Genomic DNA, 23,576 nt, shown 5'->3' on the forward strand with positions numbered 1-23,576 from the left:
ATCAATTTAAATACCACCTCTAAATCCGTAGAAGAAGAACGCTGGACTCTATGAAATGACGAAGACCAATCAGATTCTTAAATACTCGGAAATAACGCCAGTTTACATTCTGGACGCTGTTGAGTTTGGCACGGGTGAAAGGTAAGTGTGATTTTATCTCGAAAGAAACTAAAAATAAACAAATGGAAACAACTGACGGTTTGGTTTTTATCAAACTTTACGTTTCCATGAAAAGGCGGCATATTTTCACAGCGACGACAGCACAACTGGTAGAGAATGAGTTGGATACTTAATACGCTAACGTTACCTTCATTATTTTCAGCTTTTTAAGAAGGCGCTATCATGGAGAACAGCCTGTCCCGACTTCTCGTTGGACTCTCTGTCCAGATCAGCCGCAGTGATGGTGAGCTCATGTTGCATTAAATCCGTTCGTATTATGTGTTTTTGTACTTCCCGTGTGCGGTGAGTTTAACTCAGGCATGCTTTTTTTTTTTATGTACGTGAACTAGGTCGAGTCCATTCGGCCACCGTGAAATCCGTTGACAAGTCCACAGTTATGGTTGAGTGGCATGAGAGGAACATGTGCCGTGGAAAGGGGGTCAGTAATGTCGTAACTGAGGTGATATCAACCAAGTATACATTAAAATATCCCATATGCTGAGTCTGCTTCTTCTTCTGTGTTTTAGATTGATCTAAGTGAGTTATGTATACTCAATCCAGAGGTTTTGGACCCTATAAATTCAATCACAAGCTCAACGCCTGACCCATCGACTCATGTTCCAGAAAAGGTGAGTGCTAGCCTACATTGTTTTTTCTCATAATTTATTACATTAACCTTGCTGTCAGTCACCAGATGACAGGTTAGTTTCATCCTAAGGCTGACGTTAAAGTTGCTGCTGATGCCATTTTTAAAGTGGTACACAATCTGCAGACTCTCTCACCGGATGCTCCTAATTTTATTCTCGGTGATTTTAACAATTGTAATCTTAAGAAATCACTGAACAATTTCTTTCAATATGTCACTTGTCCTACAAGGCATAACAAAACGCTGGATTTGTGTTATGGACCAATTAAGGGGGCATACAAGTCTGTGGCCGGACCTGCGCTAGGTTCTTCGGATCACAATGTTATTCACCTCCTCCCTGCTTACAGATCTGTGATTAGGAGGGAGAAGGCCTGTGTGAAGCGGACTAATGTCTGGACAAAAGACAGTTGTGTTGCCCTTCAGGGGTGTTTTGATTGCACTGACTGGTCCGTGTTTCAAGAGAGCACTTCTGATTTGGATGAACTCACTGATGTGGTGTGTAGCTACATCTCTTTTTGCAAAGACTCTGTGGTTCCAGTCAGAGAATTTAAGACTTTCCCTAATAACAAACCGTGGCTCTCTAAAGATATTAAGGATCTGATTCTTAAAAGGAAAATTGCTTTTAACGAGGGAGACGTTCCCACTGTGAGAATATTGAGGAAGGAGGTGAGGGCTGCAATAAAGATTGCCAAGATGAGGTATTGAAATAAGATTGAGGCAGAACTCAGCAGTAACAACCTCAAAAGAGCTTGGCTTGGTATGAAAACAATGGCAGGGCTACAGACGAAAGGTAAAAGCAGCATTACCTTAGAGGGGTTTACCTCTGACAAACATCTGGCAGACAGTCTTAACAGTTTTTACCTTCGTTTTGAGAACTATGATTGTTCTAGGCAGACCAGCACACTGAGGGAAAAGACCATCACTCCCCCATCTATTTGTATTGATGAGACAGGGGTAGCTAATCTTTTTAGACATACCAAAAGCAAGAGTCCTGGACCTGACAACATCTGTGGACAGGTACTGAGAACTTGTGCTGATCAGCTGAGTGGGATTTTTCACTATATCTTCTCACTTTCTTTAGAGCTACAGACTGTGTGCTGTCCTCGCCCTGAGTCTCTTAGTTTCACCAGCTAGACAGCGAGATAACGATGCTCCAATAACCAGACTTATTTTCCTTTTTGCGCTGATTTATTGAAGAATGGCCTCTGACCATTGCCTTCTCTTTGACCATCGTAAAACTGAAAGTACAAAATACTGTATTAGCTAACTAACATTGTAAACTATCTTGTTACCCTCTTACTGCAAGCTAACAAGATAAAACTTTCAAATGTACAAATTATCGTACCATTTTTACACAAAACAAAAGAATAATTATTTTATCGACACTCATACTTACAGACATATCTTGTCCAAGGCAACAACATTTTAAGGTCCGTATCAGCTTAGAACGATAACATTACGGTATCACTTTCCGCCATCTTTTATTTCTTCTTCACGTTCTCATTTTTTTCCTTTCCCAAAGTAACCGAACCCAAAGCAGCCACTAGAGGGAGCTCTAGGGCAGCTTACAACTATAATATCCGATTTAAGTTATAAAAGGCAGAACACTCCCCGCCTGGTACAATATAATTGTGCCACTAGAACAAACTTTTCTAATAAACATTTTGAACAGTTTAGGGCTATTTCAAACACTTATTTATCACTTGATAAAAGCAAAACCATATCAGCGATGGGTCTCAAAAACACTTTTTCATTTCCATCTTTCACAGTCTTTACTTCTGCTTTTCGAACCTTATTGTCCTTGCTCTCAAATGTTCTTACAACTTTTCCCATGGACCAGTCATTTCTGTGTGCGAGAGCATCTTTCAATAACACAACATCACCAACTTTTATGTTTGTTTTATCATCAGTCCATTTTCTCCTTTGCTGTAGTGTTGAAAGATATTCACTTTTCCACTGTTTCCAAAAAGAGTCTGCCAAACACTGTACTTGCTTCCATTGCTTTGAGTAGAGGTCTGGCGGTCCAAAGCTTCCTGTTGGTGCAGATAATGCATTGACCTTTTGTGTAAGGAGCATTGCTGGAGTGAGAAGGTTTGGTTTGTCTGGATCTGTTGAGACTGGTACAAGTGGTCTTGCATTCATTATTGCCATTACTTCTGCCATGAATGTACTTAACACTTCATGCGTTAGTTGGACATGTACGGCTTTCAACAGAATACCATCTAGGATGCGCCTTGCTACTCCAATAAGTCTCTCCCACGAGCCACCCATGTGTGACGAGTGTGGGGGATTAAACAGCCATGTGCATCCTTTCTCTTGCAGGTATGAGTTTAGTTCTGTGTCCTTGTGATCAATTTGCAACTCATTGCATGCTCCAACAAAATTTGTACCTCTATCAGATCTGAGTATTTGAGCAGGTCCACGGATGCAGAAAAATCTCCTCAGCGCATTGATGAAGCTGGATGTTGACATTGTTTCAATGAGCTCAATGTGCACAGCTCTCGTGGACATGCAGGTGAAAAGCACAGCCCATCGTTTACTGTCTGCACTCCCTCCTCTGGTGCGACGTGTGGTGACCGTCCAGGGTCCAAAGACATCCAGTCCTACACTAGTGAACGGTGGCATTGGTGTCAGCCTGTCCACGGGTAAATCTGCCATCTTTTGGGTCTGAAGTCGTCCTCGAAGCTTTCGACAGAGAACACACTTGTAAATAACAGAAGAGACGAGCCGTTTACTGCCAATAATCCAAAATCCAGCACCTCTGAGCGCTCCTTCTGTTAGGTGACGCCCCTGATGCACTACCTTCTCATGATAGTATCTAATAAGAAGGATGGCTATATGATGAGCATTTGGGATAATGAGTGGATGTTTCTCATCTTTTGTTAGGTTAGCAGGTGCCAATCGACCTCCTAGTCTGAGGAGCCCATCTTCATCAATAACTGGATTTAACCTTTGAAGGCAGCTTTGTTTTGGAAGTGGCAGATTTTCTTTTATGCATCTGTACTCTTCTTTGAACGTTTCACTTTGTACTGTGTGAATGATGAACTTTGCTGCTTTAGACACTTCATCTGTGGTGTTAGTTTCACTGAAACACTTCCAGCCTTTACCTTCTGTGTTTGTTTTCTTGAATGATACTGCCACACGCTTTAGTGATGCAATAGTGCGACACAATCTCATCCAATGAGAGAATCTTTCAAAACGGCATGGCTCTAGCTGTGTTACTGAGGCTTTGGTAACAAAACTTGTTATATCAGGTCTGATCTCTGCATCTGTGTCAGGATCGATCAGTGTGAAATAGGGCTGCCACAAACGATTATTTTGATAGTCGACTAGTCACCGATTATTTTTGCGATTAGTCGACTAATCAGATCATCATCCATTGGACGTACAGCTTATTGCACCAGCAGCATCTGGTCTTATATAACTATCATTAGCTTACAGCTTGAAGTGTTTGTGCTAACTAAAAATAAAGACAAGATGGTAGTTTATTAATTTTTAATGAAATTTGCAGATTGTTTCGGTGAAGTTTAATAAACTCCTTGCTTTCTAAAATATAACAGGACACCGGAGTATATTCTCCAGCGTCTCACACTTCTGATAATCAGCTGTCTGCTTGACAGTTTTAGCTGTGCAAAAACTATACCTTTAATCTCAGCCAAACCGATTTACTCAGGAACAAATAAAATACTGAAAAAAGCCAAACAATAACATTTAAGTTATCTAAGTGACTTATATATATGTTTAACCTGACTAGCGAAAGACGGCGGTGGGTTTGAAAACGATTTGCCGGGAGTCCGGTGTTCTCACGGCTCTAGTTAGCCTTGCCCCCGCCTAGCTAACGAGCTAGTGGGTAACAGACGTCTCCGAAAACGTCGGAGCGCTTTTGAAAATATGCGGTGTCTTGATAAACTGAGCAGATATTTGAGGTTTACACAGCTACATTCTCGCCTGAAAATATGTTAAACGTTTATTTTGTGACCCAGAAAGAATAATAAGAGTAAAGTTAAAACTAACTAGCTGCCGCCATTGTTGACAACTGCGCTGGGCTGCGCTATGAATTCTGGGACACAGCTTCTTCTTCTTCGGGGTTTAACGGCAGCTGGCATCCTTGGACATGCAGTGCTGCCATCTTCTGTTTCAGTCCGTTATTACACTCTTAAATCCTACTACTCATTCCTGCGTCCTTTGTGATCTTACAAAGCTTCAAACGATGCGTCGACTATTAAATTAGTCGTCGACGATTTTAATAGTCGACATAATCGTGACTAGTCGACTAATCGTGGCAGCCCTAGTGTGAAACTATCACAGTGAGACTTCTCTATGTCGTGTTGTGTCAAAAAGGAAGGACCACTAAACCAGTTTGTAGAAGCCAATGCAGAAGCTGCAATTGGTCTAGTGGCTGTGTCTGCTGGATTGTCACTAGTGACAATGTAAAACCACTGTGCTGGATGTGTAGTCTTTCTGATTCTAATCACTCGGTTAGCCACGTAAGTGTAGAACCTCTTTGTGTTGTTGTGTATGTAACCAAGAACAATTTTACTGTCTGTGAAAAATCTGACAGTGTCTACTTCAATGTCAATCTCATCTCTAATGAGTTCGTACATCTCTACAGCTAACACTGCTGCACATAACTCCAATCTAGGAACAGTGTGGGCGGGTCTTGGGGCTACTTTGGACTTGCCCATGATGAAACCTGTGTGCCACTGACCTTCACCATCAATAGCTCTCAGATATGCCACTGCTCCTATGGCCATGGTGGAGGCATCTGAAAATATGCACAGTTCTTTTTTTCACAGCAATGGCCTGGGAGAACGAGAGGTAGCACCTCGGTATCTGAAGCCGCTGAAGATCCTTCAATGAGCTTCTCCATCTGCTCCATTCATCTTCTCTTTCTGCAGGAAGTGATTCATCCCAGTCCTTTTGCTCTGAGGTCAATTCACGGAGAAGAGCTTTTCCCTGCATTGTGATGGGTGACACGAAACCCAGCGGGTCATACAGACTGTTAACAGTGGCCAAGACACCTCTCCTGGCGAACGGCTTTTGTTCAGTGGTGACGTGAAAGGTAAAACAGTCCTTTTTAAGATTCCACAGTACCCCCAAGCTCCTTTGCAGGGGTATGTCGTCCAACTCTAAATCCAAGTCTTTTAGATCCTTGGCTCTCTCGGCAGCAGGAAACGCTTCCACTACTTTGTGGTCATTAGAAGCTATTTTATGTAGCCTTAAGTTTGACTGTGCCAGCATCTTTTGAGCGCTTGTGAGTGTCTCAACAGCTTCTTCCACTGTTGCTGTGGATGCGAGACCATCATCAACGTAAAAATGTCTCATTACAAACTGCTTTGCATCATGTCCGTGCTTTTCTTCTCCCTCAACTGCAGCACGCCTCATACAATAAATAGCCACAGCTGGGGAAGGGCTATTCCCAAAAACATGAACCCTCATTCTATAGTCACAAATACCTTGGTCGGGATCATTGTCTTCATACCAAAGGAATCTCAGATAATCCCTATGATCCTCTCTCACTTCAAAACAATAAAACATTTGTTGCACATCAGCTGAAAATGCTACAGGCTCTTTCCTAAAATGCATAAGGACACCTAGTAGTGTGTTATTTAGGTCAGGTCCACTTAATAAGACTTTGTTAAGGGACTGTCCTTCAAATTCTGCACTTGAGTCAAAGACTACTCTCAGCTGATTAGGTTTTTGTGGGTGGTACACACCGAAGGATGGCAAGTACCAGTGTTCTTTGTTTGAGTCCAAAGGTGGAGCGACTTCTGCATGGTCATTGTCCAGCATGTTTTGAATGAATTCGATATATTGTCTTTTCATTTCAGGGTTCCGGTCCAATGTCTTTCTGAGAGATTGGAGGCGCTTGAATGCTTGCTCTCTGTTACTCGGAAGCTCTGGTCTTGGAGAGCGGAATGGCAAAGGCGCCACCCAGCTGTTACATTCATTTTGATACACCTCCTTCTCCATGATGTCAATGAAGTCTTTGTCCTCTACTGACAGTGCTGGTTTGTCATCATCTTTTGTCCTGTCAAAAACAGTTTCTCCCAGTTGATTGGTGTTTGTGTTTCCCCTGTCCTTTTTGGGGTTAGGTGTGGTGTTTAACTGGTCTTTGATTTGAAACGTGTTAGGACATGGGCAGAGGTAAGAAGCACGGCTATTCTGAAGAATATGTGTTTTGAGAACACTCACACTAGGGGGCTTATGCGTCTTCCCCATGCAGGCTTCTCCAACTATAACCCAGCCTAAATCCAAACGCTGCGCGTAAGGTGTATTGTGTGGCCCATTGATTCTCTCTCTGACTTTGTGTACCTGTATAATGTCTCTTCCCAAAAGCAACAGAATAGGTACTTGTTCTTCTACAGGAGGTACTTTTTCAGCTATCTTCTGTAAGTGTGAGAACTTCATGGCCACTTGTGGAGAGGGAATCTCTCTCCTGTCGTCTGGAATCATGTCACATTCAATCAGGTTTGGAAGTGGGAGCTTTACTTTACCATCCATTGACTCAATCATGAAGTTTACTGCTGTTCTGCCGACATTATCTGACAGTTCTGAGCTTGTAAGTCTCTGAGCGTGTCTTAATATTAAAGAGCTCAAAAAACTGAGACTGAGCTAGTGACTTGTTACTTTGTTCATCAAGCACTGCATACATCTTTCTAGCCTGTTCTTTTTCGCCTTCTGGATAGACTAACACAGGACTTATTTTTGAGCACGAATGTGGGCTATCTTCATCACCACAGACTTCTGTGCATTTGGAAACAACTGAGGCATTTGCATTATCCTGTGTCTCCCCGCCATCATCTTTATCAGCTCCAGAGCTCTCAGCTGGAGCAGGGGGTGGACCTGGATGTAGCACTGCTAAATGCCTGTCGCTACCACAGTCCATGCATTTTATTTGAGCCCTGCAGTCCCTTGCTAAATGTTGAGTAGAGCCACAGCATTTAAAACAGATTCTGTTCTCTTTTAAAAATGACTTGCGCTCATCTATGGGCTTTGCTCTAAAACTCTTGCACCTTTTAAGAGGGTGAGGCTTCTTATGTATGGGGCATACCTTGTCAGGGCTTTCTATAGGCTTGCTGTAACTATTTTGAGGTGAACTAGTGTCTGTAGGAATGTCCGTTTTGTGTACACTAATCACTTGCCTGTTACTGCCTCTGAAGCTTTTCTCCTTCTTGAAGCTTGTGTCGGCAGGAGGTGTGATGACAAAGCTTGGGTCGTTTCTTATTTTGGCTTGTTGTCTTACAAACTTTGAAAAGACACTGAAAGGGGGGAAAACAACTTTATGTTCTTCTTTGTACTTTGCTCCTGTTGCAATCCATTTTTCCTGCAGTCCATATGGTAACTTTTCGATAATGGGGTTGACTCCGCGAGCTGTGTCCAAATATGAGAGGCCTGGTAGGTATCCTCCATCTTTTGCACATTCTATTTCCTGCAGAACGTCACCCAGCTCTCTTAACTTTGTGTTGTCTCTGTTGTTTAGTTTGGGAAACTGTTCAATCTTTTTTAACAGTGCATTTTCTACCACTTCTGGAGATCCATAACATTCCTCGAGTCTTTGCCACACAAGGTTGAGAGCTGCCGCTGGATTAAAGACATGGACTGATCGGATTCTTTTGGCCTGGTGACCAGACTCAACTCCAAGCCATTTGACCATTAAATCTAGCTCCTCTTGAGCTGTAACATGCAAGTCTTTAATAGCACTTTGAAATGATGCCTTCCACGCCCAGTAGTTTTCTGGGTGGTCATCAAACTGCAAAAGTCCAGTACTTAACATTTCCCTCCGTGTCAGGTACCTTGTAATATCCTGGACCCCCTGTGTCTCTGTTGATGTTTGAAGAGTGTTGTACGGATAAGGTTTGGGGGAATCCAGTCTCTCTCTCTGTTGTGTTTGGAGTTCCACTTTAACATTAGCCTTTTGAGCACTGTGTGAGCCGTCATTGTCTATATCTGCATTCATAGCCATTTCGCATTGTTCACGTGCAGCTTTGTGGCAGGCAAGTGGATCTACTTTTAATTTGAATCCTTCAAGGCAAATATCTGAGTGTTTTTGTACATACTCTGCTGTGCATTGCTTTGGACTGGCGGGTGGTCCCACCAATGGATAGCGCAGTTCACTTTTTGAGAGTCCCTCCTCTTCTTCATAAACTGCAACCTCTGCTTCTGCAACTGCAACAGCCTTTTGGCAGCTCAAAACATGTAAATTAGCCTCAAGTTCAGTTTTTTGTTTCATTATAGCTGCTTCTCTTTCTGAATACGCCAGCTGTGCACGTGCAGCCTCTGCTCTTGCTCGTGCTTTAAGTGCTGCAGAACTTGTGGATGAACGCTTGGATGTACGCGAGCGTCTAGACTCCGCCTGTGTGTCTGCGTTGCTTGCATTATCCTTGTTCTCCATATCCTCTGCGTTGTGCACTTGTTTTGTTTCTCTTTGGTCTGGTGTTTCTTCCTCTTCTGGAAGATCCAGTTGATATTGCTTTCCTGACCGTAGACTCATAACTGATGTGCTGAAAATAGCTCCTCGTGGTTGTGCCCGCTGCGCTAATGTCTTTTTACTATGCTGTCCTCGCCCTGAGTCTTAGTTTCACCAGCTAGACAGCGAGATAACGATGCTCCAATAACCAGACTTATTTTCCTTTTTGCGCTGATTTATTGAAGAATGGCCTCTGACCATTGCCTTCTCTTTGACCATCGTAAAACTGAAAGTACAAAATACTGTATTAGCTAACTAACATTGTAAACTATCTTGTTACCCTCTTACTGCAAGCTAACAAGATAAAACTTTCAAATGTACAAATTATCGTACCATTTTTACACAAAACAAAAGAATAATTATTTTATCGACACTCATACTTACAGACATATCTTGTCCAAGGCAACAACATTTTAAGGTCCGTATCAGCTTAGAACGATAACATTACGGTATCACTTTCCGCCATCTTTTATTTCTTCTTCACGTTCTCATTTTTTTCCTTTCCCAAAGTAACCGAACCCAAAGCAGCCACTAGAGGGAGCTCTAGGGCAGCTTACAACTATAATATCCGATTTAAGTTATAAAAGGCAGAACAGACTGTACCTAAAATTTGGAAACATGCAATCATTGTTCCTGTTGCTAAGGGCAGTTCTCCTAAGGCACTGAATGATTTTAGGCCTGTGGCTCTGACTTCTTTAGTGATGAAGACATTTGAGAAGATAATTAAGAAGGAGATTTTAATGCATGTTGAACACCATCTTGACCCCTTCCAGTTTGCCTATAGAGCAGGGAGAGGTGTGGAGGATGCTGCTGTCACACTCCTGCATCTCTTGTATAAGCATCTTGAGGCCCCCCACACCCATGCAAGATTATTATTTGCTGACTTTTCATCTGCATTTAATACAATTCAACCCCTCTTACTTGCTGACAGCCTTTACAATCATTTCAAGCTTGACACTAGTCTGGTCTGCTGGGTGACAGACTTTCTGACTAATAGGTCACAATGTGTGAGGGTAAATCATGTCTTTTCTGATGTGCTCTCCTCCTCTACTGGATCACCCCAGGGTTGTTGCCTCTCTCCCCTTCTGTTCATTCTGTACACAAATGAGTGTCGCAGCAATTTCACAAACAGACACATCCTGAAGTTTGCTGACAACACAGTGATCGTCAGTCTTCTAGTGGGGGACGAGTCAGGCCATGGACAGGTTGTAGATGATTTTGTGAATTGGTGTGATGAGTCCTTCCTTTCACTTAACGTGTCAAAAACGAAAGACATGATTATTGATTTTAGGAAGTCCTCTTCTAGCTCATCACCCACTATCATTAAAACTGCCGATATTGGGATCGTTGAGAGTTATAAATATCTAGGTGTGGTACTTGACCATAAACTGTGTTTTGAATCTCATGCTGATGCCACTACTAAAAAAGTTCAACAAAGTCTGTTCTTTTTAAGGAAAATGAGATCTTTTAACGTCTCATCTGAGATGTTGTCCTTGTTTTATAGAAGTTTTATCAAATCTGTGATGTCTTTTTGTATCGCTGCCTGGTTTGGTAACCTGACGGTGAAGAATAAGAATCGGTTGGGACTTCTGGTAAAAACTGCTAGCAAAATTTCAGGGCGCTGGCAAGATGGACTTTTGGCCATTTACAATAGAAATGTGCTTAGAAAGGCTCATTCTATTATTAATTGTGTGAACCATCCACTTCACAGTGAGTTTGAGTTGTTGCCTTCCGGCCGCCGTTTTAGAGTACCTCCGAGGAGGACTAAAAGACTCCAGGTCTCTTTTATCCCTACTGCGTCTTGTCTCCTTAATGGCAAATAATTGTCCTTGAATTTTCTATCATTATTATTGTTTTATAGTATTGTTCTGTTTGTTCTTATCCTCCTGCTGCTAAACTAATTTCCCCTTGTGGGACAATAAAGAAATTGAATTGAATTGATGTTCCTGCTTCCTTGTGTAGCCTCTCCTGTGACATTAAGTTGACCCTTATTTCAGGTGAGGATGCATGTGAGTTGAATTTGAATGTTCAGTAGAAGCCTTATGCTGTATGAGGTGTAATCCAAAAGGAACGCAACTGTAGTTGTAAATGAACACTTCCCATGAGCAAACCTGAAGCAATGCTCTACTCCACACGTTGATGACAGTGGATTAATTCAAATTGAGCATTTTTGTTTGTTTTATAAGTGATAAACGCCAGATGATTTTTAAATATATCATCTGGATTTAAAAATCTCCCTCTGCTTTTATACTGTTTGATGTAACTACATGCAGAATGATGTTCTAATAACTTACATTACACATAAGTACACGGTGCTTCTTATGAGAGAGTTAAGTGGCTGACTGGACTGGGCATTATACAGTTTTCTTTCTGTTTTTATTCTGTAGAAATACGAGGGTCGACTGCGCTCCTCTAGGATTCCTGCACCTGCCTCCTGTATGTAAATATTGAGTCTCTGTGTGTGTCAGGTGTAAATGTGAAGTACTCTTGCCTAATGGCTTCTTTCCTTCCAAAAGCTTCTACTACAGCAGTCACCAGAACTGAAGAGTCAGGTCGGCACGGCGTGCATGTTTTTTGTTAAAGCAAATCTAATCTGTCCTGTTTTGGTTATGGGTGCAAGGGCGAGGAGTGACAGTCCTGCAAGAGCTGAACTCTGCTCCCAGATTTTAGATGTACATTAGATTAATGATAACGCACAAGGGATGGAAATCAACACACTTAGGTGTTGGGTGATTGTATATGCATATGCAGCAATGTTTGTTTTTTTTGTTTTTTTTTTTTTGTCTCTTCGTCCTTAAATTCTGCCTGTTGAGAAATAAGATCGTGCTATAAAAAGGACCGCTGATTGTTATCACTGGTTGATCAGTTCATTGGAGAATAAACAGTGCATGTACAGTGGCCTCTAAATCCTTTTTTTTTTTTTTTTTTTTTTTTTTTTTTTTTTTTTAGGACTTAGAACCATTTTAATGACCAGCACATTAGTGTTTCATATCTTTGTTATTCACTTAAAACACACTTTTCTACCACTGTGGATGTCTGATTTGGTTGTTCTGTTTTCAGAAAAATAAGTGGTGAATTTACTGTTGGTGTCACTTGTGTTTTGCCAGACAGCCTCGTACAGCTTTTTTTTTTTTTTTTCTTCTTCTTCTTCTTCTTCTTCTTACCTTTTTCTCCTCCATTTTACCAGTAGTGGCTGTCTTAATCCAGATCAATAATGCTGGTAATAATCAGTCTGAATTGCATAAACTCATATTTCAGCAGTTTGACTTGGTTTTGTGTCACTTTCAGTTGCTACTCGGTCCCAGGCTCGGCAGACGTGTATGTTTCAGGCCCCAGGTTCTGTTCAAGGACCAGTCTCAGCTACAGAATCCTTTTCAGCTAACCCAGAAACCATACATCCCGAGCCCCCACCATCATCAGTCCTCAAAAACTCTGGTTGGTTGTGATTTACTTATTCATTTAAAACAGAAAACAAAAAGATTTTTTTTAAAATGCATAATGCATTTTAAAAAATCACAACAGTGCCACATCTGTTTCATTTAACAACATGTTGTTGGTGACCATGCCATATTCATTTGGTTATCTGCAGGGTACAAAGTCATATCATGTACCTGTTAAAATGTATTTGAATAAGTTTCTAAGTACTTTAAATGTATGAAGAAATATTTTGGTCTTTTTCTTCTGTTAAATCTGAATTATATTTGTTTTTTGTCATCTAGTAATTCCGAATCAGCAGCGTAAAAAGAATGATACACAACCAGCGACTTTGCAGCCTTTTGTTCCTGAGGCCATAAAGCAAAATGATGAACCTGAGAAAATGCCTCCTCCATCCACAGTTAGAGGTATGTAACCCATTTTATTGGTATTAGGTGTTAACATCTCATTTATGTGTGTGTGTGTGTGGTGTGTGTGTGTGTGTGTGTGTGTGTGTATTACAGTTTTTACCGAATGCCTAAACACTAACTGTGATTCCTGTAGCACAATTTCTAAAACTAGTCAGACGTATAGCAAAACCACTCACTGAGTGTGCAAAACTAAAAGCACAAAAACTGCTTTGCACTCAGTTTGCAATTTTGTAACACACACTTTGCAAGACTGTAGGCACAATTCACTGCACAACACTCAATTTCCAAATTTCCAACACACTCCTAGCAAAAGTATACACATGTATGGCTATCATTAACACTAATTTGCCAACTGTCTGGCACACTTTCACATGTGAAAACTTTCTTAGATAATTCGTTCACTTTGCAATCAGCCTAAGCACTATAATACAGGTAAGCTGTGTGTGCGGAGTACAATGGTGGGAGCAGAAAGAGTGAGAAGTAGAGGAGGCCGAGGAAGAGGACGTGGAGGTGAAGAAGTAGGATGAAGAGGACGACAAGGACAAGGAGGAGCAAGAGGAAGACGAGGAGGGGGCAGAGGAAGCATGTTCACTGCAGACCATGTAACCCATATAGTCATTATGGCGATTGCAAATAATCCTATACTTGGAAATAAACACTTGTGTTTGTTTTGATGTGTTTGACTAAACACCAGTACTTGAAGTTTGGATCCCTCCATGCTTATGGATCTATGACAGAAGTATGAGCTCAAACTGACATAGCCTACCTTGTGCACAGGGAAGGCAAACGCCAGATGTGTTTTGTATTCATACCATCGGTGTGCAGTTGGCGCATTGTGTGCTTAGTAGATGATGGCTTGTGTGCACTGTTTGATACGGAAACACCATTTTTACAAAGGTGTGAAGAGTTAATCTAGCTGTGTTTGCTTTTGCAAGAGAACTAAAATGTTTGGATAATTGGGTGACAGGTTGTTTTATTTGTGTGTAGAGTTTTGCTAAATTAGCCAATAGTTACATAACATGTGCTTAAGCAATCAGAAAAAACTGTAAGTGTGTATATTGTTTGTTTGTTTTTTTCACATTTCAGGCAGGAGGAAACCTGTGGCTCCCGTGGAGTTGAACAAAGGCAATAAAAGGCTCTCTTGTGTTATAAAGCCCCCAGATATGCAAACCAAGAGGGGAAAGGTGAAAGATTTCTTCAACCATTATTTATTTATTTTTTTTATTTTATAATGTAAATTGTTTTAAACATGAGCAAAACTACTCCTCATTTTGTTACAGTACCTTTTGTTTGCTTGTCTTTATAGTTTCTGGAAGGTTCCCGGCCCAACCAGAAGTTCTTTGAGATGATTCAGGATTTCAGAGCGACTTTGGAAATCACACCCTTATCAACTACTGAAACGGTAGGTTTGAACATGGACTTAAAATGTTCCATCCAGAAAGTTTTATTGTAGCTTTGCAAACTGTAGCACAGTCATTTCTCTGCACATCTCTTGCCTTTTTTAAGATTGAGCCCCAAAGGATTTGTGTGTGCGTTCGCAAGCGGCCCTTTAACAAGCAGGGTAGGTCAGGAATAATTTGTAGATTCTCTATTCTATCATCTGAATATAAAGGAGTAATTAAGGGAGAGAAAACAGTTGCCATGTTTATACACTAACTCCGATACTCTTGTGTATTGTAGAGATTAATAAAAAGGAGATTGATGTGGTGTCTGTACCTGGGAAAGGTGCGTTACTGGTCCATGAGCCAAAACACAAGGTGGACCTCACCAAGTACTTGGACAATCAAGTCTTCCACTTTGACTACTCCTTTGATGACACCGCCACCAATGAACTTGTCTACAAGTAACTACCTAATTTTTCCTTTAAGCCAACAGTGGCTCTGATTGTACATTTTCTAACTTACAACTGGGACATTAACCAGTACAATGGAGACTCGATGTATACTTTTATACATGCTGTAATTTTCCTGTTAATGTTATGATGACTAAAATTCTGATTTTCCTTTTAGGTTCACAGCTAAACCTTTAGTCCAGTCCATTTTTGAAGGTGGTATGGCAACATGTTTTGCCTATGGCCAGACAGGAAGTGGTAAGACTCATGTAAGTCTCCCCTTGATCTAAGACTTTGAATAAATTCCACATTTGCAAAATTGTGCTTCAACCCCCCCCCCCCCCCCCCCCCAAAAAAAAACCCAAACAACAACAACAACAAAAAACCCTCAAAGTCTTTATTTGTTTTTAAGACAATGGGAGGTGATTTCACAGGGAAACAGCAGAACAGTGCTAAAGGCATCTACGCATTAGCAGGTAGGACCTTAAATGAAACAACTGGATTTTGTACAAAAAACAGACTTTGTCATAATTTGAGTCTATTCACTTCTAGCCCAGGATGTTTTTGCCTACCTCCACCACAGGAGGTATGCTAATTTGGATCTCTCTGCCTACGTCAGCTTCTTTGAGATTTACAACGGCAAGGTAGGAAGACGTGAAGGGAACACCCTTCACTGAGAAGATATCTATTGAATCCACGTGTTCAATTAATCCATATAGCAAACTAGACATTTATTTTTATTTAGGTGTATGACCTGCTGCATAAGAAGGCCAAGCTGCGTGTTTTGGAAGATGAACGACAACAGGTTCAGGTGGTCGGCCTCGAAGAGGTCTATGTGACCTCAGCAGAGGAGGTCATCAAGATGATACAGATTGGCAGTTCATGCAGGTAGTTTAGTATCAAGAATGTGTTTGATGTTTCCTTGTTCATTTTTCTTTGTGCCTGAAAGAGCACAAAAACATATTAATTGCCCATTAGTGTAGGTAGGCAAACTCCAAGTTAGAATCTCACTGTCTTTTCCAGAACGTCGGGCCAAACCTCAGCCAATGCCAACTCATCCCGCTCTCATGCAATCCTTCAAATTGTTCTTCGGCGCAATGACCGTGCTACCACGCTGCACGGCAAGTTTTCACTGGTCGATTTGGCTGGCAATGAGCATGGTACAGATGCCAGCAGCAATGACCGGAGTACTTTAGTTGAAACTGCCAAGATCAACCGCAGCCTTCTGGCTCTCAAGGTAATCGATGGCTGATTAAAAGGCAGAAGTACTCTGTTTTCTCTCCATTAAATATGTCTGCACAGCAACTCAAAACACTGGTGTTTCCTCTCTTGTATCCTGTAGGAGTGTATCCGTTCACTGGGAAAGAACAGTGATCACATTCCTTTCCGAATGAGCACTTTGACCAAAGTCCTCAGGGATTCTTTCATTGGAGAGAAGTCCAGGACCTGCATGGTATGTTACCACACCAAATTTGACTTCCTCTCAGCATTGGATATTTTGAAATCCACATCAAATAAATTTTTTTCTTTGTTTCACAGATTGCTATGGTGTCTCCAGGTATGACCTCATGTAAATATACAATGAACACATTGCGCTATGCTGACAGGTATGTATTTAGCATATGAAGCTCTGAATCTGTGGGCTTTTTGTTTTTTTTCTAATGGGAATTCTCAGTTGCCTTATTGTATGATGAAGCTTGAAACATTTTCTGCAGAGTGAAGGAACTTAATGGCAATTCCAAAGCCAGTGAAGCACCTAAGACACAGGAGCCAATGAATAGCTCCTCAGAAGAGGTAAGCTTGCACAGCATGAATCCAGTTATAACCTGTGTGGAAGTTTCTCAGATTTAACTTGTCACTCTTTTTGTGATGTAGGAATCAGTTTTGGATACCGGTGTGTATGATGCCATATCTCAGGTGGCTGAGCTGGAGGAGAAAGTTTATTCAGAGCTCAAGGTAGAGTTTTCCTAACTTTGTATGTTTTTTTTTTTCTTTTTTTTTTTTTCTTTTTCCAAGATTTAAGTTACAATGTCATTTTATTTTTTTCAATTGGTAATTTCGCCTATTTTTTTTTTTTTTTTTTTTTTTTACTCAGAGGGCAGGTGACCTCGTACAAGAAATGGGCCAAATCTCATACAACATCGAGGAAGGACTCCCCAATCTGGTTGATCATTCCAAAAGGTTATTGGGTGTGTACCAACCAAAATATTGCTCGATTTGTTTTGTTAATGTAATGTACTAAATCTGCTTGCTCATTACACAAAACTTTACCCCTTCTAACACAGCTCCAGCCTTTTTTCTTTTATTTGTTTTTTGTTTTAAATAAAGGTGTAGACTCTGTCTTAAATTTCTATTCTTTTTAATGGCCACCAGGGGGCAATACCTAGGGCTTGTAAAAAGAGTTTTGTTACTATAGAAAGAAAAACAGTTTCCAAATGTGACCTCTCTAAACACTTTCCTGCTGTATTTAATCATTTTTCTCCCAATCTCACCCTGAAAATAATGACTAAGTAATGGTCAGAAATGGAGAATTGTTTCAAGTAGTTTGCCAATGAGCATGCAGTTTGACGGTCCAATCTGCCCTTTTCATGATATCTGATTTTTAAAAGACCAAGATGGTGATGGAGAAAATGGCTTGTATTGAGGATTTAAAAACGAGACAGTGGGTTACATCGGCCAAGTTCATGTTTTGTTTTCTTTCATTTTTTTAAGTGCATTTAAAAAAACAAAACAAAACAAAAAACAAAACAAATGCATAGCTGCCAAACAGTCATCTTGTTTTGTCAAAATGAAATGTATAGCCTGACAAAGGATTAAGAAAGGATTTACATTCATCTGTTTCATCCACAGAGACAGTGATGGCTTTGCAGTCTGCTGTGGATCAGGAGCAATCAGCGAGGCTGAATCACTAAATCAAGTAGAAAACCTTCTCTTCTGAATAACGAGCTGTTTTATTAGAAACTTGTTTGTTCTTACTATATTTGTTTCATTGTAGTAACTTCTGTGTATTCAATAAAATGTTTTTGAACACTATTCATTAAATATGTGATTTTATATATTTTAGGCAGACAGCTCATTTCTAGTGCAGAATTGGATACATGTACATTAAAAAATGAGACAAGTTTTGGAGGGCTCATTCTTGATGGAATTGGTCATTGAAGTTGTCTATGCACCTCATTAAATAAATTATACCACCACTAAGAATGCAGTAACCAGTTGCATAATGAAAACCTATACTTTGTTTCAGGCGAGTTTCCCATTCAAATGCATGTAACAGTGAGAAACGCACTGTCTTGGCGAAATAAAGCGTTTTTCAACAACTTCATATAAATCGCTGTAACTTTTGATAGAAGACTCAGACAAACATGTTTATGGCTTTATCTTACAGAACTCAATATCCCCGTGCTGGGCAAACAGGTTTTGCAGCCGTTTGAGCTAAGATTTTAAAATTATTCACATAATGAAAACCTATACTTTGTTTCAGGCGAGTTTCCCATTCAAATGCATGTAACAGTGAGAAACGCACTGTCTTGGCGAAATAAAGCGTTTTTCAACAACTTCATATAAATCGCTGTAACTTTTGATAGAAGACTCAGACAAACATGTTTATGGCTTTATCTTATAGAACTCAATATCCCCGTGCTGGGCAAACAGGTTTTGCAGCTGTTTGAGCTAAGATTTTAAAATTATTCACATAATGAAAACCTATACTTTGTTTCAGGCGAGTTTCCCATTCAAATGCATGTAACAGTGAGAAATGCACTGTCTTGGCGAAATAAAGCGTTTTTGAACAACTTCATATAAATCGCTGTAACTTTTGATAGAAGACTCAGACAAACATGTTTATGGCTTTATCTTATAGAACTCAATATCCCCGTGCTGGGCAAACAGGTTTTGCAGCCGTTTGAGCTAAGATTTTAAAATTATTCACATAATGAAAACCTATACTTTGTTTCAGGCGAGTTTCCCATTCAAATGCATGTAACAGTGAGAAACGCACTGTCTTGGCGAAATAAAGCGTTTTTCAACAACTTCATATAAATCGCTGTAACTTTTGATAGAAGACTCAGACAAACATGTTTATGGCTTTATCTTACAGAACTCAATATCCCCGTGCTGGGCAAACAGGTTTTGCAGCTGTTTGAGCTAAGATTTTAAAATTATTCACATAATGAAAACCTATACTTTGTTTCAGGCGAGTTTCCCATTCAAATGCATGTAACAGTGAGAAATGCACTGTCTTGGCGAAATAAAGCGTTTTTGAACAACTTCATATAAATCGCTGTAACTTTTGATAGAAGACTCAGACAAACATGTTTATGGCTTTATCTTATAGAACTCAATATCCCCGTGCTGGGCAAACAGGTTTTGCAGGTTTTGCAGCAGAAACGCACTGTCTTGGCTAAATAAAGCGTTTTTGAACAACTTCATATAAATCGCTGTAACTTTTGATAGAAGACTCAGACAAACATGTTTATGGCTTTATCTTACAGAACTCAATATCCCCGTGCTGGGCAAACAGGTTTTGCAGCCGTTTGAGCTAAGATTTTAAAATTATTCACATAATGAAAACCTATACTTTGTTTCAGGCGAGTTTCCCATTCAAATGCATGTAACAGTGAGAAACGCACTGTCTTGGCGAAATAAAGCGTTTTTCAACAACTTCATATAAATCGCTGTAACTTTTGATAGAAGACTCAGACAAACATGTTTATGGCTTTATCTTATAGAACTCAATATCCCCGTGCTGGGCAAACAGGTTTTGCAGCTGTTTGAGCTAAGATTTTAAAATTATTCACATAATGAAAACCTATACTTTGTTTCAGGCGAGTTTCCCATTCAAATGCATGTAACAGTGAGAAATGCACTGTCTTGGCGAAATAAAGCGTTTTTGAACAACTTCATATAAATCGCTGTAACTTTTGATAGAAGACTCAGACAAACATGTTTATGGCTTTATCTTATAGAACTCAATATCCCCGTGCTGGGCAAACAGGTTTTGCAGCCGTTTGAGCTAAGATTTTAAAATTATTCACATAATGAAAACCTATACTTTGTTTCAGGCGAGTTTCCCATTCAAATGCATGTAACAGTGAGAAACGCACTGTCTTGGCGAAATAAAGCGTTTTTCAACAACTTCATATAAATCGCTGTAACTTTTGATAGAAGACTCAGACAAACATGTTTATGGCTTTATCTTATAGAACTCAATATCCCCGTGCTGGGCAAACAGGTTTTGCAGGTTTTGCAGCAGAAACGCACTGTCTTGGCTAAATAAAGCGTTTTTGAACAACTTCATATAAATCGCTGTAACTTTTGATAGAAGACTCAGACAAACATGTTTATGGCTTTATCTTACAGAACTCAATATCCCCGTGCTGGGCAAACAGGTTTTGCAGCCGTTTGAGCTAAGATTTTAAAATTATTCACATAATGAAAACCTATACTTTGTTTCAGGCGAGTTTCCCATTCAAATGCATGTAACAGTGAGAAACGCACTGTCTTGGCGAAATAAAGCGTTTTTCAACAACTTCATATAAATCGCTGTAACTTTTGATAGAAGACTCAGACAAACATGTTTATGGCTTTATCTTATAGAACTCAATATCCCCGTGCTGGGCAAACAGGTTTTGCAGCCGTTTGAGCTAAGATTTTAAAATTATTCACATAATGAAAACCTATACTTTGTTTCAGGCGAGTTTCCCATTCAAATGCATGTAACAGTGAGAAATGCACTGTCTTGGCGAAATAAAGCGTTTTTCAACAACTTCATATAAATCGCTGTAACTTTTGATAGAAGACTCAGACAAACATGTTTATGGCTTTATCTTACAGAACTCAATATCCCCGTGCTGGGCAAACAGGTTTTGCAGCTGTTTGAGCTAAGATTTTAAAATTATTCACATAATGAAAACCTATACTTTGTTTTAGGCGAGTTTCCCATTCAAATGCATGTAACAGTGAGAAATGCACTGTCTTGGCGAAATAAAGCGTTTTTGAACAACTTCATATAAATCGCTGTAACTTTTGATAGAAGACTCAGACAAACATGTTTATGGCTTTATCTTATAGAACTCAATATCCCCGTGCTGGGCAAACAGGTTTTGCAGGTTTTGCAGCAGAAACGCACTGTCTTGGCTAAATAAAGCGTTTTTGAACAACTTCATATAAATCGCTGTAACTTTTGATAGAAGACTCAGACAAACATGTTCATGGCGTTATCTTATAGAACTCAATATCCCCGGGCTGGGCAAACAGGTTTTGCAGCCGTTTGAGCTTAGATTTTAAAATTATTCACATAATGAAAACCTATACTTTGTCTCGGGCGAGTTTCCCATTCAAATGCATGTAACAGTGAGAAACGCACTGTCTTGGCGAAATAAAGCGTTTTTGAACAACTTCATATAAATCGCTGTAACTTTTGATAGAAGACTCAGACAAACATGTTTATGGCTTTATCTTATAGAACTCAATATCCCCGTGCTGGGCAAACAGGTTTTGCAGCCGTTTGAGCTAAGATTTTAAAATTATTCACATAATGAAAACCTATACTTTGTTTCAGGCGAGTTTCCCATTCAAATGCATGTAACAGTGAGAAACGCACTGTCTTGGCGAAATAAAGCGTTTTTGAACAACTTCATATAAATCGCTGTAACTTTTGATAGAAGACTCAGACAAACATGTTTATGGCTTTATCTTATAGAACTCAATATCCCCGTGCTGGGCAAACAGGTTTTGCAGGTTTTGCAGCAGAAACGCACTGTCTTGGCTAAATAAAGCGTTTTTGAACAACTTCATATAAATCGCTGTAACTTTTGATAGAAGACTCAGACAAACATGTTTATGGCTTTATCTTATAGAACTCAATATCCCCGTGCTGGGCAAACAGGTTTTGCAGGTTTTGCAGCAGAAACGCACTGTCTTGGCTAAATAAAGCGTTTTTCAACAACTTCATATAAATCGCTGTAACTTTTGATAGAAGACTCAGACAAACATGTTTATGGCTTTATCTTATAGAACTCAATATCCCCGTGCTGGGCAAACAGGTTTTGCAGGTTTTGCAGCAGAAACGCACTGTCTTGGCGAAATAAAGCGTTTTTGAACAACTTCATATAAATCGCTGTAACTTTTGATAGAAGACTCAGACACACATGTTTATGGCTTTATCTTATAAAACTCAATATCTCCGTGCTGGGCAAACAGGTTTTGCAGCCGATTGAGCTAAGATTTTAAAATTATTCACATAATGAAAACCTATACTTTGTTTCAGGCGAGTTTCCCATTCAAATGCATGTAACAGTGAGAAACGCACTGTCTTGGCGAAATAAAGCGTTTTTCAACAACTTCATATTAATCGCTGTAACTTTTGATAGAAGACTCAGACAAACATGTTTATGGCTTTATCTTATAGAACTCAATATCCCCGTGCTGGGCAAACAGGTTTTGCAGGTTTTGCAGCAGAAACGCACTGTCTTGGCTAAATAAAGCGTTTTTGAACAACTTCATATAAATCGCTGTAACTTTTGATAGAAGACTCAGACAAACATGTTTATGGCTTTATCTTATAGAACTCAATATCCCCGTGCTGGGCAAACAGGTTTTGCAGGTTTTGCAGCAGAAACGCACTGTCTTGGCTAAATAAAGCGTTTTTCAACAACTTCATATAAATCGCTGTAACTTTTGATAGAAGACTCAGACAAACATGTTTATGGCTTTATCTTATAGAACTCAATATCCCCGTGCTGGGCAAACAGGTTTTGCAGGTTTTGCAGCAGAAACGCACTGTCTTGGCTAAATAAAGCGTTTTTGAACAACTTCATATAAATCGCTGTAACTTTTGATAGAAGACTCAGACAAACATGTTTATGGCTTTATCTTACAGAACTCAATATCCCCGTGCTGGGCAAACAGGTTTTGCAGCCGTTTGAGCTAAGATTTTAAAATTATTCACATAATGAAAACCTATACTTTGTTTCAGGCGAGTTTCCCATTCAAATGCATGTAACAGTGAGAAACGCACTGTCTTGGCGAAATAAAGCGTTTTTCAACAACTTCATATAAATCGCTGTAACTTTTGATAGAAGACTCAGACAAACATGTTTATGGCTTTATCTTATAGAACTCAATATCCCCGTGCTGGGCAAACAGGTTTTGCAGCCGTTTGAGCTAAGATTTTAAAATTATTCACATAATGAAAACCTATACTTTGTTTCAGGCGAGTTTCCCATTCAAATGCATGTAACAGTGAGAAATGCACTGTCTTGGCGAAATAAAGCGTTTTTCAACAACTTCATATAAATCGCTGTAACTTTTGATAGAAGACTCAGACAAACATGTTTATGGCTTTATCTTACAGAACTCAATATCCCCGTGCTGGGCAAACAGGTTTTGCAGCTGTTTGAGCTAAGATTTTAAAATTATTCACATAATGAAAACCTATACTTTGTTTCAGGCGAGTTTCCCATTCAAATGCATGTAACAGTGAGAAATGCACTGTCTTGGCGAAATAAAGCGTTTTTGAACAACTTCATATAAATCGCTGTAACTTTTGATAGAAGACTCAGACAAACATGTTTATGGCTTTATCTTATAGAACTCAATATCCCCGTGCTGGGCAAACAGGTT

At 39.9% G+C, this 23,576-nt stretch overlaps 2 protein-coding genes across 4 annotated transcripts; one reads left to right on the top strand and one right to left on the bottom strand.

The window, feature by feature from the left end:
- Positions 1–5: 5 nt before the first annotated feature.
- Positions 6–17,984, top strand: LOC308410336 (kinesin-like protein KIF2C). Of its 3 annotated transcripts, XM_080903597.1 has the most exons (23): positions 6–141; positions 323–403; positions 510–598; positions 687–788; positions 11,663–11,711; positions 11,792–11,827; positions 12,564–12,710; positions 12,995–13,117; positions 14,207–14,304; positions 14,427–14,522; positions 14,627–14,681; positions 14,801–14,963; positions 15,130–15,220; positions 15,364–15,427; positions 15,504–15,595; positions 15,697–15,839; positions 15,975–16,188; positions 16,294–16,404; positions 16,491–16,558; positions 16,667–16,745; positions 16,827–16,907; positions 17,047–17,140; positions 17,802–17,984. In XM_080903597.1, the coding sequence occupies exons 2-23, from the start codon at positions 343–345 to the stop codon at positions 17,861–17,863; spliced, it is 2,118 nt and encodes a 705-aa protein (XP_080759723.1). In that variant the 5' UTR covers positions 6–141; positions 323–342; the 3' UTR covers positions 17,864–17,984. The 3 variants fall into 3 exon arrangements, with proteins under 3 accessions (XP_080759723.1, XP_080759724.1, XP_080759725.1); XM_080903598.1 differs by lacking the exon at positions 11,792–11,827; XM_080903599.1 differs by lacking the exons at positions 6–141; positions 323–403; positions 510–598; positions 11,663–11,711; positions 11,792–11,827 and having other exon boundaries at positions 686–788.
- LOC308410351 (uncharacterized protein) lies at positions 867–5,692 on the bottom strand. Its single transcript, XM_080903628.1, has 2 exons — positions 5,514–5,692; positions 867–3,490 (listed from the first exon to the last, which is right to left on the bottom strand). Exons 1-2 carry the CDS (start codon positions 5,520–5,522, stop codon positions 2,498–2,500), a joined length of 1,002 nt encoding a protein of 333 aa, XP_080759754.1. The 5' UTR covers positions 5,523–5,692; the 3' UTR covers positions 867–2,497.
- Positions 17,985–23,576: the final 5,592 nt, after the last annotated feature.

This window comes from Rhamphochromis sp. 'chilingali' (assembly GCF_963969265.1).
Source record: "Rhamphochromis sp. 'chilingali' genome assembly, chromosome: 1".
Classification (NCBI taxonomy): Eukaryota; Metazoa; Chordata; class Actinopteri; order Cichliformes; family Cichlidae; genus Rhamphochromis; species Rhamphochromis sp. 'chilingali'.

Excerpts from the sequence above, each read along its gene's own strand:
- LOC308410336 (XM_080903597.1), top strand. The coding sequence starts at position 343 with ATGGAGAACAGCCTGTCCCGACTTCTCGTTGGACTCTCTGTCCAGATC. Across the intron at positions 14,964-15,129 it reads ACCAATGAACTTGTCTACAA|GTTCACAGCTAAACCTTTAG; the intron begins GTAACTACCTAA and ends TTTTCCTTTTAG. Across the intron at positions 17,141-17,801 it reads TCATTCCAAAAGGTTATTGG|AGACAGTGATGGCTTTGCAG; the intron begins GTGTGTACCAAC and ends TTTCATCCACAG.